Raw genomic sequence first — 14,177 nt, 5'->3', positions numbered from 1 at the left:
TCAGTGGCGGCTAGCTCTTAGGAGCGTTGGAGCAACATACTCCCAAAATTTCAGTCAATCTAAAAATAATAATTATCAACCAATAATAATATAACCGAAAATCAAAGCAAATAAGATTAATAAAAGTATTAAGTTAAATTAAACCGCCTCGAATTTTTGTTCTTTGTTTTTCATAAGTCAAATGGTGCAGCTAATTCCGTATCGTTCATCGAGAAACGTCATCCGGGAACAAATATCTATACACGCCGAGCGTGAATGTTGACCACAGTATTGAAATTTCTCCAAAACATGAACGGTGTTCGCCAATGCCTTTTAAACTCTTCAGTAAGATGGCGCCACTTTAGTTTACAGTTCGCATACCGATCATCCCAGTAGATTTTTTTTTTTTTTTTTTTTTTTTTTTTTTTTTTTTTTTTTTTTTTTATTGTACAACAGAACATTCGTTCCAGTTACAGTACAATTTTACAAACAGTATAATTTTACAACATATCAGCATTTGGGTAAGTGACTCTTCAATAATTGTTTTAGGTCGTTTAAAGAACAGTCATTTACATCCAAATTCTTTGCTAGTTCGTTCAACAGCACCATTCCCCTCGTCATGCTATGCTTTGCCAGGACGTCGGTTTTGCCTTTTGGTACTCTAAATAAGTCATGGTATCGACTTCGGCTGTAGTGGTCTGGTACATATAAATCATAGCATCCCAAGAGGAATGGGCTATCAATAAAATTGTTCCAAATTTTGAAAGATATAGTGGCTAGGCTTGCTTTCCGCCTAGTTTCCAGACTCACAGAATTGGTTTCCTCAAGTAAGTCGATATGGTGCATGAACCTGGGATAGGTTCCATGCGTCCGCATATAGACATACCTGAGGAATTTCTTCTGGATTTGCTCTATCATTTCAATGTACTTCTGGTGGTACGGTGCCCAAACATCGCTCGCATACTCCAGCTTGCTTCTCAGTATGCCATCGAACAATGCTAACATAGCATCTTGGTTATTGAACTGCTTGCATGTCCTAATGACGAACCCAAGAAGTTTGTAGCAAGACTGAGTGAGCTGCGATATATGGCCAGAGAATTTCAGTTCGGGATCAAAGACGACACCGAGATCCTTTACGGAATTTACACGTGATAGTGTTTCGCCCTTTATCTTATAATCGTAAAGTATAGTGTTTAAAGAGCGAGTGTAAGACATAGTGACACATTTTTTTGTATTGAAATCTAATTTGTTTATCAACGACCATTCAGATAGTGCATCCAGATCAGCTTGCATTTTAAGACAGTCTTGTTGGGAGCTTATTTCCATTAGAATTTTAAGGTCATCTGCAAACAGTAGACATTTACTATTCTTAACATAGTTTTGGATGTCATTTATTAGTATTAGAAACAACAGCGGTCCGAGGTTAGACCCTTGAGGAATTCCAGATTTCGCTGAGAATTTTTTTGAATTATGTCCATTTACCGAAACAAATTGTTTTCTGGATTTTAAATATGATGAGAAAAAGTTTAGTGTTGGTAGGTCGAAGCCTAGTTTAAACATTTTCCTCAGTAAGATATCATGGTTAACACGGTCAAATGCTTTGGCAAAGTCGGTGTAAACTACATCTGTTTGGTGCCTTGAGTCTAAACCGGTGGCTACCAATCTCGAGAAAGTAAGCAGATTTGTGACTGTTGATTTCTTTGGAAGGAAACCGTGTTGATTTTCTCCAATGAATGGCATAATCTGGAGACTTAATTTGTCACAAATCATTTTTTCAAATAGTTTTGGTAGCACTGATAATACGGCTACCGGTCTGTAGTTTTTGACGTCTGTCTTGTCACCAGCCTTGAAAATGGGACTGACTCGGGTCAGTTTCCATATCTGGGGGAAAGTAGAAGTCAAAATACTGGTATTAAATATATGACAAAGAGCTTCACTTATCATTGGCGCTATGCTAATGATAGTACTGGAAGGGATTCCATCCGGCCCTGTAGCCTTGTCAGTCTTCAGTTTACGGATATAAGCTTCTACCTCTGTCGGGCTCGTTAATCTTAGGGAAATGTTACCTACGTTCCATGGGACCTCTGTTCGCGTAAAATCTGTACTAAGATTAGGGGTTTCACTATCATACACAGATTGAAAGTAGTCTGCAAATTTCTGACAGATAGATTCTGAGTCCGTTATAAATTTGTCTCCACTATTCAGGCCGTTATGTGACCTGGAGTTAGCTTTCTGTGATTTTATAAAATCCCAGAAGCATTTGACATTGTCTTTAATCCCGTCCTGAATTCTGTTTAAATATTGTCGTTTAGTTATGACAATATCTTTTTTGAGCTCGGATCGCATCGCAGAAAACAATAAGTAGTCTGATTGCTTTTTGTGTACTCTATATTTTCTGCAATGCGCTTCCTTGATTTTTATTTTGTCAATAATTGATTTTGTGAACCATACCGGGTAGGTTGCACTCACATTTATTGACTTCTTAATTGGAACACATAAATCAAAAACACTTGTTAAAACATTATAAAAATACTCTACCGCAACATCAACAGAATGTATACTTTTAAGAAATTTCCAGTCAAAATGTGACAGAATGTTTTGACACAGTTCTATATTAGCACGTTTAAAGTTATATTGCGAGTAGCAGTTGATATTGTGTGTAGACGAGGCGGGGCGGGATAGATTGACAATATTTTTAGCACACTACCCATTTTTGTGAGTGCAAGCCGCCACTGGGCCTGATACTATATTTATCTTGGCTTATAAAGATGTCATCTACTTGCAGTTTTTAATTAATATGAAAAGCACATGATTTTGCATTACTTTCCAGTGCTCAAAGTAGTTCTTATTTCAACATTAATGTGTTGTTTTTTTTAGTTGGGATACTTACGTCACTCTTGAAGCGACAGTAAAGAACATGCTCACCTCTTTGCGAGCAGTTGGCGAGTTGCAAAACCCGGCTATAAGGGAGCGCCATTGGGATCAGCTCATGAGAAGTACTAAGGTAAAAACCGGGACAGAAGACTACCCGGTTTTCTTTTATGGGTGTTCTATCACTAATTCTATATTACAAATAATATTGAAATCATTCAGACCGGTCTTTCCCGTTAATTTGTATTTAATTTTTGTATTTTTTAATTTTACAATTTTTATAGTTCTGCTAGGTATAAGGCATTGCTAAATTGAATCATTTGTAAGATTGAATTAGTTAGTTAAATTGAAAGATTTAAAATACCTTTGAAAGGCAAAACAGCTGTCAAATGTTAATTAATTAACCAAAGGAATGCCGATGGGTCTCTGGAGAACATGCAAGCATATTAATATTTTCCTATTTAGAATAATTTGCGATGCGATTTTGATCTTAACCTTTGGAACACCAGACCCTTTTTGAGGGAAATCAATAGAATCAAAGTGTTTCATGTGCAAGCGATTCTGTTAAAAAAATTATGCACTTTCTCATGGCATACAGATTTAAATCGCATATCAACAAATTCTAGCTAGGGTGAAATTCCAATGCCAGCAGCGCATGAACGGTTTGTCGGCGGGAAAAAATTCTTGTCACTGGGGCACAAACGAGCACCAGAGATTAATGCTTCGAAAAATATATGAAAAACAAAATCGGCATCGCTTAAAAATTATTTTTCTGTTTTATGATCCGGCCTTCAACAGGTTAATATAAGAATTTAATATACCTAGCAGAACCTAAAAAAGTTTTTTTTTTTTACCGACCGAGTTCTACGAAATACATGTAAGAACATAATATATATGAAGAAAAAAAATTATGTTTTGTGAACACTAATAAGAAAGAAACTGTGATGCCTCTATGGAATGATTTTGCACATTAACCCCCAAACAACTTGAATAGACTTCAAAAAATTCAATATTTGTGGATTTTTATTTTCTTTATGACTGCATGGTATAATAGTTGAATGCATTCACCCTGTTTCAAAAAATAAATATTAACCATTGTTTCTTTAGATTTCAAACAATCTACATACATTTACATGCATTCTGCATGCTTTGTTGACAACAAAATTGGAATGAAAGAAAAAAATGTTGTACATAAAAACCGGTATACCACAGAAACATTTGGTACTTACTGCTTTCACATGAAGACGTGTGTGACGTTATTTTTATATACATCTCTTAAATTTCACTTTTGTAATGAATTAATGCAAATCTTGGAAGTGGAAATTAACCTACTTCAAGACATTCAATCGAGCTGAAACCTGGCGAATATACTCGTTGTCAATGAAAATGCATTCCATCAACTTTTGGTGGGAATCACCTACACACATGCGAATATATATGCATTTCTCTGAAATCGGATGACATTACAGCAGTTAATGTACAAAATAAATGTCAGTCCTACCCGATCAGCATTTGGCGAGGTTGTTGCTGAGGGGAGGAAGGTTCAAGTTATTAGTAAAAATAGATTTATTTAAAATATATATACCTACAGTAAAAAAAATCTTTTTTTAAAAGTTGATTTTTATGTCTTATGATCATGATACAAATCTTTTAAAAACTCTCTCACAACTGGAGATAAATCTTACAAGTGCCAATGAAATACTCTGAATTTAATAAAAACATGTTTTTTTTTTATCGAAACTTTTGCCTCAATTTGTAATGATGTAAAATATTGTGCATTTATTCTAAGTGTTTTTGATGTATTCACAGCATACAAATACAATATTATTTTATTAAACATGCTTTCTTGATAACAGTTTAGCATGTTTATACATGCATTTATACATATAGGTACCTACATAGCATGTGCAAAATATATATGTACAGAATCAATGTTTCATCCTGCAAAAAGGTACCAAATAGTGTTTTTAACACCCCACTAAAATTAGTACAAAATTGCAATTTTTTACTTATATTATGATTGTATCATTCCTTTATTTTATTGACTATGAAACTGAGGTTTACATAGCTGTACATTTTTATCTGTACAGCTTGACACATTTAAATTTGCAGTCTGTGGTATTGAGAGTGTAAGTTTTGTGGTTTCGAAAAATCGTGGAAATTAATGTACTTAAAATTAATGGCGGTGTTTTCGTATTTAAAAATTGCATCAAATGCCATATTCTACAACACGGGTGTGATTGAGATGATAAAATCTTCATGAAACAATCGAAATAATTGTATTTTTTTTAATAATTAATAATTTGCCTGTATTTACGAATCAAATAATGTTATTCCTTGATTTTTTATAGAGTTTGCCGTGTAATGCAAACACTCTCTCGTCACTTACGAGGGTACTTTGGCACTTTTTTATGCAATTTAGTTCGACGTAGCACACGACCTTAAGCGACGCGTGACAGTTTAGTACTAAAACTAAGAAATCGAAAGCACGACAATTGACGTTTCTTTTGCTTGCCACTTTGAGAGTTTTACAACACATCTACATGTATTGCAATATCATTGACTTAAATAAAATAAAATGAATTTAAAAAATAATTTTTTTGTTCTTATGACGTTGACCACCTGCAAAGTTGACTGTGTCGAGCTGTAGTTTGATGTTTTCACTTGTATCCACTCAAGGAGGTTTTAAATATTAAATTAAATTTATCCTTCTTGTATCCATTTGAATTCTCAATCTTTTTACCATGGCAACAAGTTCGAGATTTAGCTGTCAATAATAAACGATCACTTACCTAGTAGTTTGTTATTAACCTTAAAAAAGAGCATGTTTGTACAAATATTTACATTTCAAAGACAAATATAATGCATAATATGTAGCAGAATTAGAGATTTATTTTAATTTGGTATGAGAAATATTGAAAATATTATGAATTGTAAATAATAATCGTTTCTTTGTACCCCACACTGCAAATCACAAATCATTGTGAAAACCATTTGAATGAGCAAAATATCTTGTAAATAAATCATATGTCATGTTTTTGGTTCACAGAGTTTAGCCGAATTGCCTCCTGAACTCACTGTAAGTATTGTAACTACACAATAGAGCACCAACATATGTATATAATCTAATGACATAATATACTCAGACATATTCTAGCAATCCAATACATACTAATGTAAGTACAAACATTCCCGGGTTACAAATAACCTGACCATATTTGAAAAATGCCCACCACCATCATTTTAAGTGAAAAATGTTGCTTGAGCAATGATTGAATATTTAGCTAGCAGAAGAATTGAACCCTGGATGGGAACCCAATGAATTATTTAACCACTAAACTAACATTCAATTCCGCATTATATTCAAAGCAACTTTGCGTAAGAAAATGACATCCGCTAGTTTATTTTTGATTGTTTATTCTATTTAATCATTGTTTTCTCATGGACAAATCGTTTGAATTTAGATTTCGGTATTGACATATTGACGGACACTTGCCGGAAAATGCTGGTAAACAGAGGTTCGTGTTATGACACAATATGTGTTTTGTGAAGTTGATGAAAATGTTTATATATAAAAATTCCGCCTGCATGTGTTTGTGCTCAAAATTCGAAAAGTAGTTGACCAATATCGCTGAAAATTTCAGTCTGTTTTTATTAGTGCCATGAGTGTTTAGAGAGTGATTTGCAGGTAGAAGATGTTGGGGACGCCCGAGGAATTCTTAACGCAATATCTCTGCGCCAGAATGAGATACGGAGTGAAGTTGAAGTTGATGTAATGTAGTGTTTTAACAGTAACATTATGGTTACAGTAGTGAATGGTGGAATAAGTCGGAGACACCCGAGAAATAGATTACCAAGAGCGAAGCATTGCTGGGTTCACTATTTAATATAGAAGTGTTCACATTGTGACACATATAGACTGGCTACATATTACTACTACGATATAAAACATGACTTCCCTGTCCATTTTGTCGTATCGCGTCTTATCTTATATGCGTTCGAATTCCGTTACAGCCAACCCTTTGAATTCAGATATTTGGTGTAAATTCATAAAACTACGGCATATTTCCGCTAAAAACGAATTTTCTCGGCCCTTCAAACTCGGATATTCGGAATAAATTGGAAAAAATACGACATTCCAGTGTAAATCGATTCCGATTTACAAAATAATAATACTAATTAGGGCGATGTATTACCACATAAAAATACACTTTTCGGCATTTTACCGTTATGGCTATCTTTTAGATTCAGATTTACGAAATTTTATGATTTATTTTCGCAAAAATCGAAGTTTTTCGAATTACAAAAACAAATTTTCGTGTGCGGACAAAAATAAATTTCGAATTACGAATTAACGAATTTCGAATTAAAAAACCCTTTTGTATGAAAAAAATTTTCTGTGGATATTTTTTTGGCGAAAATTTCGATTTACGCGTTTTTCGAATTATCGGGGTTCGAATTAACGGGGTTCTACTGTATATTGTTTCATTTCACATCTTTTCTAAAGCGACGTCATTGGACGCCGAGTCCGTGAATGATTTATTGTTACACTGCTACAATTCGGCGTGATTAGCATATGACATGTTAAAAGTATATTATGTCATTACACAGTATAATGTATTATAATTCACATATTACACTAGGTTAAGATGTTTAATGCAATATGATCATCTCAGGTACGAATAGTCATGGATACTAGCACAACCTTGGCTGACTTACTGGCTCTGAATCTCCACGAATGTGAAGAGGAGGTGAAAAACATAGTGGATAAAGCAGTGAAAGAGATGTCCATGGAAAAGGTGCTTAGAGACCTGAACTCTACATGGAGTAACATGGAGTTTGAGCAAGAGATGCACGGAAGAACCAACTCTGTTCTCTTAAGAGCCAGTGAAGAGTTAATTGAAACTTTGGAAGAGAATCAGGTTAGAATTTTTTGTTACCCGTAAAAAATCACAGGATGCAGAATGACTTGTATAGTTTCACTTTTAATAATGATATACTAAATTAAGCCATACCGCCAACCAATAAATATTGGTTTGTTCTGCAAACCATTTTTTTAATAAATTGCATAAATTCTGTTAAACAACCTGTCCTAAGTGTATATTTTTCTGGTTTTTGGACTTTACTGGAAACACTTGTAGCTTATTTTAACTTTTTTATTTTGAATCACAAAACATGCTTTTTATAATATCTACGTTGACAACAACAATTTATTGATAACGGGCCCGACCCTTGTACAGATAAACACTATTTACTGTAATAAATTTCTGAAGGAAAGAACACTTTTTTGCTGGGAACAGTCTCTTTATAGGTTAAAAATACTAATCCATTGACACTTGTTGATATACACAATGAAAAAAAGGCAACTGCTTATCGACATATTAGAGCTCTAAAATGTTAGCACAGATTCACACCATTTCTAATAATCAACTATTCAAACAATCCATAGATGGCGACTGTATCCAGAATTATTAAAAACTTATCTTTAACAAAATTTAACACTAAGGACGGGTTGTTTCGGAAAATTTGAACAATTCATCAAATTTCAACATCCACTTTCAAGCTCTGTGAAAGACTTTTTGAAGTTCTGTTTTTATATCATTGTAGGCTATTTGCTTGACAAAACTGAAATAAAAACAGAACTTGAAAAAATCTTTCACAGAACTTGAAAATGAACGATGAAATTTGATGAATTGTTCAGATTCTCCGAAACAACCTGTCCTAAGGACGGGTTGTTTTGGAGAATTTGAACAATTCATCAAATTTCAACATCCACTTTCAAGCTCTGTGAAAGACTTTTTGAAGTTCTGTTTTTAGTTTAGTTCTGTCAAGCAACTAGCCTATTATGATATAATAACAGAACTTGAATAGGACTTTCACAGAACTTGAAAATGAACGTTGATATTTGATGAATTGTTCAAATTCTCCGAAACAACTCGTCCTTAGTGATCGATATCTCATTAGCATTTTCAATAATGACCTTCCGAAAAATAAGTGCAATTCATTCTTTTCCATGCTTTTTTCCAGGTGCAATTGCAAAATTTGATAACATCCAAGTTCATTGCTCATTTCCTCACCGAGGTATCGGAGTGGCAGAACAAGTTGTGCATCGCAGACCAGGTCATCACCATCTGGTTCGAGGTGCAGAGGACTTGGACTCACCTGGAGAGCATATTCATGAGCTCCGAAGATATCAGAAAACAGTTACCCATTGATTCTGATAGGTTCGATAGGATAGATAAAGAGTTCAAGGTAAGCAATTACATAATAATATTAAATATTAATATATAAAGATTATATGGAAAGGTTACTCATATATACAAACGAACTAATGGTACGAAAGAGTTCATAATGATAAAACCTGTAAGGTTGTCTACTTTTTTATTACTTAGGTTTGTTTAAATCTGAATACATGTTCTATTATGTTATGTGTCTTTGCTCAAATATTATATGCTTTCTGTGTACCCTGTAACGTTACTACAGTTTTGTTTAATAAAACATTGTAACTAGATGTAAGATCAATCTGTAGGTACTATTAAAATGAACAGCTTAAACATGGCCAAGATCGCCGTTGGGGGCTGGACCTGAGCCAAACGGCATCTGGCACTAGTAAAACCCTCAAGGGCACTGTGTTAGGTTATTATCAGCGCCTTGGCTGCTTGGCATCTTGGCATGTCGGCACCTGGAGCGGACTGCTCCAATAGGACCGGCCCTGTCGCCGTGAAAGCCAAAAAGTAATTTTAAAAAAAGTTATATGTGTCATAAAATTGACCAAAGACAACCTCCCTTGATATGTACACACATTTAAGTTTTGATAAACAATGATAGATACTATGTAAATAAACGGTTTTGCCATTATGCCCTTTTTATTAGAAAGAGAGATTACAACGGAGCGATATTCTTTTAATCTTGTTTTCTAGGTTCTGACGACAGATATGTCCAAGACCCCAAATGTTGTTAAAGGCACCAACAAGGAAGGTTTAGTTCAGCAGTTGGATGCTTTGCAGAAAGAGCTGACATTGTGTGAAAAAGCTTTGGCCGAATACTTGGAAACAAAGCGGTTAGCTTTCCCAAGATTTTATTTTGTTTCTTCTGCAGATCTGTTAGATGTCTTATCTAACGCCAATCAGCCGGAAATGGTTTGCAGGTAATGTATATAATATTCTCACATAACATTTATTCTTACATTTCATTGTGTTTCATTCATTTTCATTATGTTTCATTTCGTTACATTTTATTACAGTACATTACATTTCATTATATATGTATCATTATTATTCTGTTATTTTAGGTGACTTAATTTTTCAAATATTTCAGACACCTGACCAAACTGTTTGATTCCATGGCAAAACTTCAATTCAAGCCAGAGATTGGACCAAATAATGAACGTTCAGCTGATGGAATGATTGCTAAAGATGGAGAGTATGTTGCTTTCTTTGAGGATTGTGATTGCCATGGACCAGTGAGTTTATTTTTTAATTATGTAAACATCACCCTCTAAAATTGTCCTTCATCATATTTCATTGATTTGTTTCAGGTTGAAGTCTGGTTGAATCAACTTCAAAATTCCATGAGAGAATCTATACGACAATACTTCGCCGATGGAGCTATCAGTTACGAAGAAAAACCCAGAGAACAATGGGTATTTGACTTCCCTGCTCAGGTGTCCCTGTGTGGCACTCAAATTTGGTGGACAACTGAAGTTAACATTGCATTCTCTAGGCTCGAAGAAGGCTACGATAATGCCCTCAAAGATTACTTCAAGAAACTAGTGTATCAATTGAGTACACTCATCACATTGCTTATTGGCGAACTGTCGAAACAAGACAGGCAGAAGATTATGACAATCTGTACTATTGATGTCCATTCCAGAGATATGGTGGGAAAACTTATTCAGGCTAAAGTGGAAAGTGCATCTGCTTTCCAATGGCAATCACAACTGAGGCATAGATGGGATGAAAAAGAAAAGCACTGTTTCGCCAACATTTGCGACGCTCAATTCGTCTACAGTTATGAATATCTTGGCAACACTCCACGATTGGTTATAACACCATTGACAGATCGCTGTTACATTACTCTGACTCAATCTCTTCATTTGATAATGGGTGGAGGCCCAGCAGGTCCTGCTGGAACTGGTAAAACTGAAACTACTAAAGATCTAGGACGCGCTCTTGGTATAATGGTGTACGTGTTCAATTGTTCGGAACAAATGGATTATAAGTCTTGTGGAAATATTTATAAAGGTTTGGCGCAAACTGGGGCGTGGGGCTGCTTTGATGAGTTTAATAGGATATCTGTTGAAGTATTGTCTGTTGTAGCTGTACAAGTAAAATCAGTGCAAGATGCAATTAGAGACAAAAAGAGTCTATTTAATTTCATGGGAGAACAAATTGCCATGGTTCCCTCCGTCGGAATATTCATTACAATGAATCCTGGATACGCTGGAAGAACAGAGTTACCGGAAAATTTAAAGGCATTATTTAGACCGTGTGCTATGGTGGTTCCAGACTTTGAACTGATTTGTGAAATCATGTTGGTGGCTGAGGGTTTTCAAGATGCCAGAGTTCTAGCTCGTAAATTTATTACCCTTTACACTCTGTGTAAAGAGTTGCTGTCAAAACAAGATCACTATGATTGGGGATTGAGGGCTATTAAGTCTGTTCTGGTAGTGGCTGGATCTTTGAAGGTAATTTAATTCAGCAAATTAGAGTTAGTACACATTTTGTTAGTTGTCACCATATTTGTTAAGTTGGAAATAACGATCTTATTTTTCAACAGCGTGGTGATCCCGGAAGACCCGAAGAAGAAGTCTTGATGAGAGCTCTTCGAGATTTCAATATTCCTAAAGTTGTCACCGACGATATGCCAATCTTTATGGGGCTAATTGGAGACCTTTTCCCTGCCTTAGAAGTTCCAAGAAAAAGAGATTTAGACTTTGAGCGAACTGTCAAACAGGCTGCTTTAGATTTGGCCCTTCAACCTGAAGATAACTTCATACTTAAAGTAGTGCAACTTGAAGAACTACTTGAAGTTAGGCATTCAGTTTTCATTGTGGGTAATGCAGGTACAGGTAAAACCCAAGTGTGGAAAACTCTATTTCGCACGTATCAAAACATTAAAAAGAGACCCATGTACAATGATCTGAATCCAAAAGCAGTGACAAACGATGAGCTATTTGGCATAATTAATCCTGCAACAAGAGAGTGGAAAGACGGACTCTTCTCTGTCATTATGAGAGAGCAGGCTAATTTAACTGGAGATGGTCCAAAATGGATTGTTTTAGATGGTGACATCGATCCTATGTGGATAGAATCCTTGAACACCGTTATGGATGACAATAAGGTGCTGACCCTCGCAAGTAATGAGAGAATAGCGCTCACTCCAGCCATGAGATTGTTGTTTGAAATATCTAATTTGAGAACAGCAACGCCTGCTACAGTTTCTCGTGCTGGAATATTGTACATCAACCCTCAAGATTTGGGCTGGAATCCGTAAGTTAAATTTGTATTTCTCGTTGGGGTTTTACTTTAAACCTTCTGTGAGTATTTTATTTACTGAAATCTACTCAATCTTCGCAATTATTTTTTTTATTTCTATAACCAATTGCTTATTTTATTTATTTAGTTATGTAACCAGTTGGATTGAGAGACGTACCATCCCATCGGAAAAAACCAACCTGGTAATTCTGTTTGACAAATATATTCCCTCGTGCCTTGAGAATGTCCGTATCAGATTCAAGAAGATAACGCCCATAGCCGAGATGGCCCACGTGGCCATGCTGTGCCAACTCCTTAACTGCCTGTTGATACCAGCAAATACTCCGGCAGAGTGCCCCAAGGAGTGGTACGATTTGTACTTCGTGTTTGCCTGCGTCTGGGCGTTTGGATCAGCCATGTTTCAGGAACAGAACATTGACTATCGTAATGGTAAGAATTAAAATACGTGGTGTGGCTATAAAAAATTGCATTATATTGATATGGTAATAGTTTGAATACATATTATCTGTCTTTCATTCATAAGAAATATTTTAAAATTTACAGAATTTACAAAATGGTGGATCAATGAATTTAAGTCCATAAAGTTTCCAACGGGTGGCACTGTATTTGATTATTACATAGACACAGAGTCCAAGACATTTCTTCCTTGGACAGAACGGCTGCCTAAATTCGAATTGGATCCAGACATGCCATTGCAAGCTGTTTTAGTCCCTACCTCGGAGTGCATAAGGATCAGATTCTTTATGGATCTCTTGATGGAGAAGAAACATCCAGTTATGTTGGTCGGTAATGCCGGTTGTGGAAAAACGGTCCTTGTAAATGAAAAACTGGCAAGCCTTTCAGAAAACTATGCCGTTGCAAATGTGCCTTTTAATTTCTACACCACATCTGAGATGCTTCAAAAGGTTTTGGAGAAACCGCTTGAAAAGAAAGCCGGTAGAAACTATGGACCGCCAGGGAGTAAAACATTAGTGTACTTCATTGATGATATGAATATGCCAGAAGTTGATGGATATGGCACAGTCCAACCGCATACAATAATCCGGCAGCATTTGGATTACAGCCATTGGTATGACAGATCTAGGTTGGCCTTGAAAGACATCCACAACTGTCAGTATGTGTCATGCATGAATCCAACATCGGGCAGTTTCACAATAAACCCTCGGCTTCAGAGGCACTTCTGTGTGTTTGCCGTCAGTTTCCCAGGGCCGGAAGCTTTGAACAGCATTTATCATTCCATCTTGAGTCAACACTTTGCTAATCCTGAGCTGAGATTCTTCCAAATTATCACTAGGATGGCGCGTAAGTATCCTACAAATTTATTTATTTGTGTCTAAAACCATCTTATTGCAATAATTTAACACTGCAGGGAAGCATGTTAAGACTGCACTTTCAAATTTAAAGAAACCTTGCTCTATCGGATCTGAGATTATTCCAACATTTATATTTAAAGGTTGTTCTGATCTTTTGATAACACAAACTAACATACATTTTGTGCATTATATGTAATAATAATGGTTGGATTATTTGTATAGCGCCGTTTTCGTGAGAAAATCACCCCAGGGGCGCTTAACAACTTAATTTATGCATTTAAATTATTCCTTTCACTTAGACTTTGGCTTATAACTAAGTTTCATAGCTAGTGACTTATAACTAGTGGCTTATAACTAAGATTAATGTCGATGATTTACAACTAACTGATGACTTAAAACTATACATATTTTTATGACTGAGTGGGTATTTACACAATACCGCCATAATATGACTTACAACCAGTGGCGGCTCGTGACTTTTGGGTGTACTAGAGTGCTAATATTTAAAAAAATTGGC

At 35.5% G+C, this 14,177-nt stretch overlaps 1 protein-coding gene across 1 annotated transcript in view; it reads left to right on the top strand.

Annotated features, from left to right (window-relative positions):
• The window catches only part of Dhc93AB (Dynein heavy chain at 93AB), a 111,272-nt gene that overhangs the window by 43,973 nt on the left and 53,122 nt on the right, over window positions 1-14,177 (top strand). The window contains exons 21-30 of the mRNA XM_089640559.1: window positions 2,857-2,983; window positions 5,900-5,929; window positions 7,527-7,772; window positions 8,878-9,102; window positions 9,771-9,997; window positions 10,168-10,312; window positions 10,388-11,536; window positions 11,629-12,341; window positions 12,475-12,776; window positions 12,891-13,649. Of these exons, the coding sequence (XP_089496685.1) occupies window positions 2,857-2,983; window positions 5,900-5,929; window positions 7,527-7,772; window positions 8,878-9,102; window positions 9,771-9,997; window positions 10,168-10,312; window positions 10,388-11,536; window positions 11,629-12,341; window positions 12,475-12,776; window positions 12,891-13,649 (3,923 nt within the window). The remainder of the gene's footprint in view (window positions 1-2,856; window positions 2,984-5,899; window positions 5,930-7,526; window positions 7,773-8,877; window positions 9,103-9,770; window positions 9,998-10,167; window positions 10,313-10,387; window positions 11,537-11,628; window positions 12,342-12,474; window positions 12,777-12,890; window positions 13,650-14,177) is intronic.

This window comes from Hesperophylax consimilis, chromosome 15 (assembly GCF_061612785.1).
Source record: "Hesperophylax consimilis isolate HC1 chromosome 15, BYU_Hcon_1.0, whole genome shotgun sequence".
Taxonomy (NCBI): Eukaryota; Metazoa; Arthropoda; class Insecta; order Trichoptera; family Limnephilidae; genus Hesperophylax; species Hesperophylax consimilis.
The sequence above is the reverse complement of the archived record's forward strand: the minus strand, read 5'-3'. Positions and strand labels throughout refer to the sequence as shown.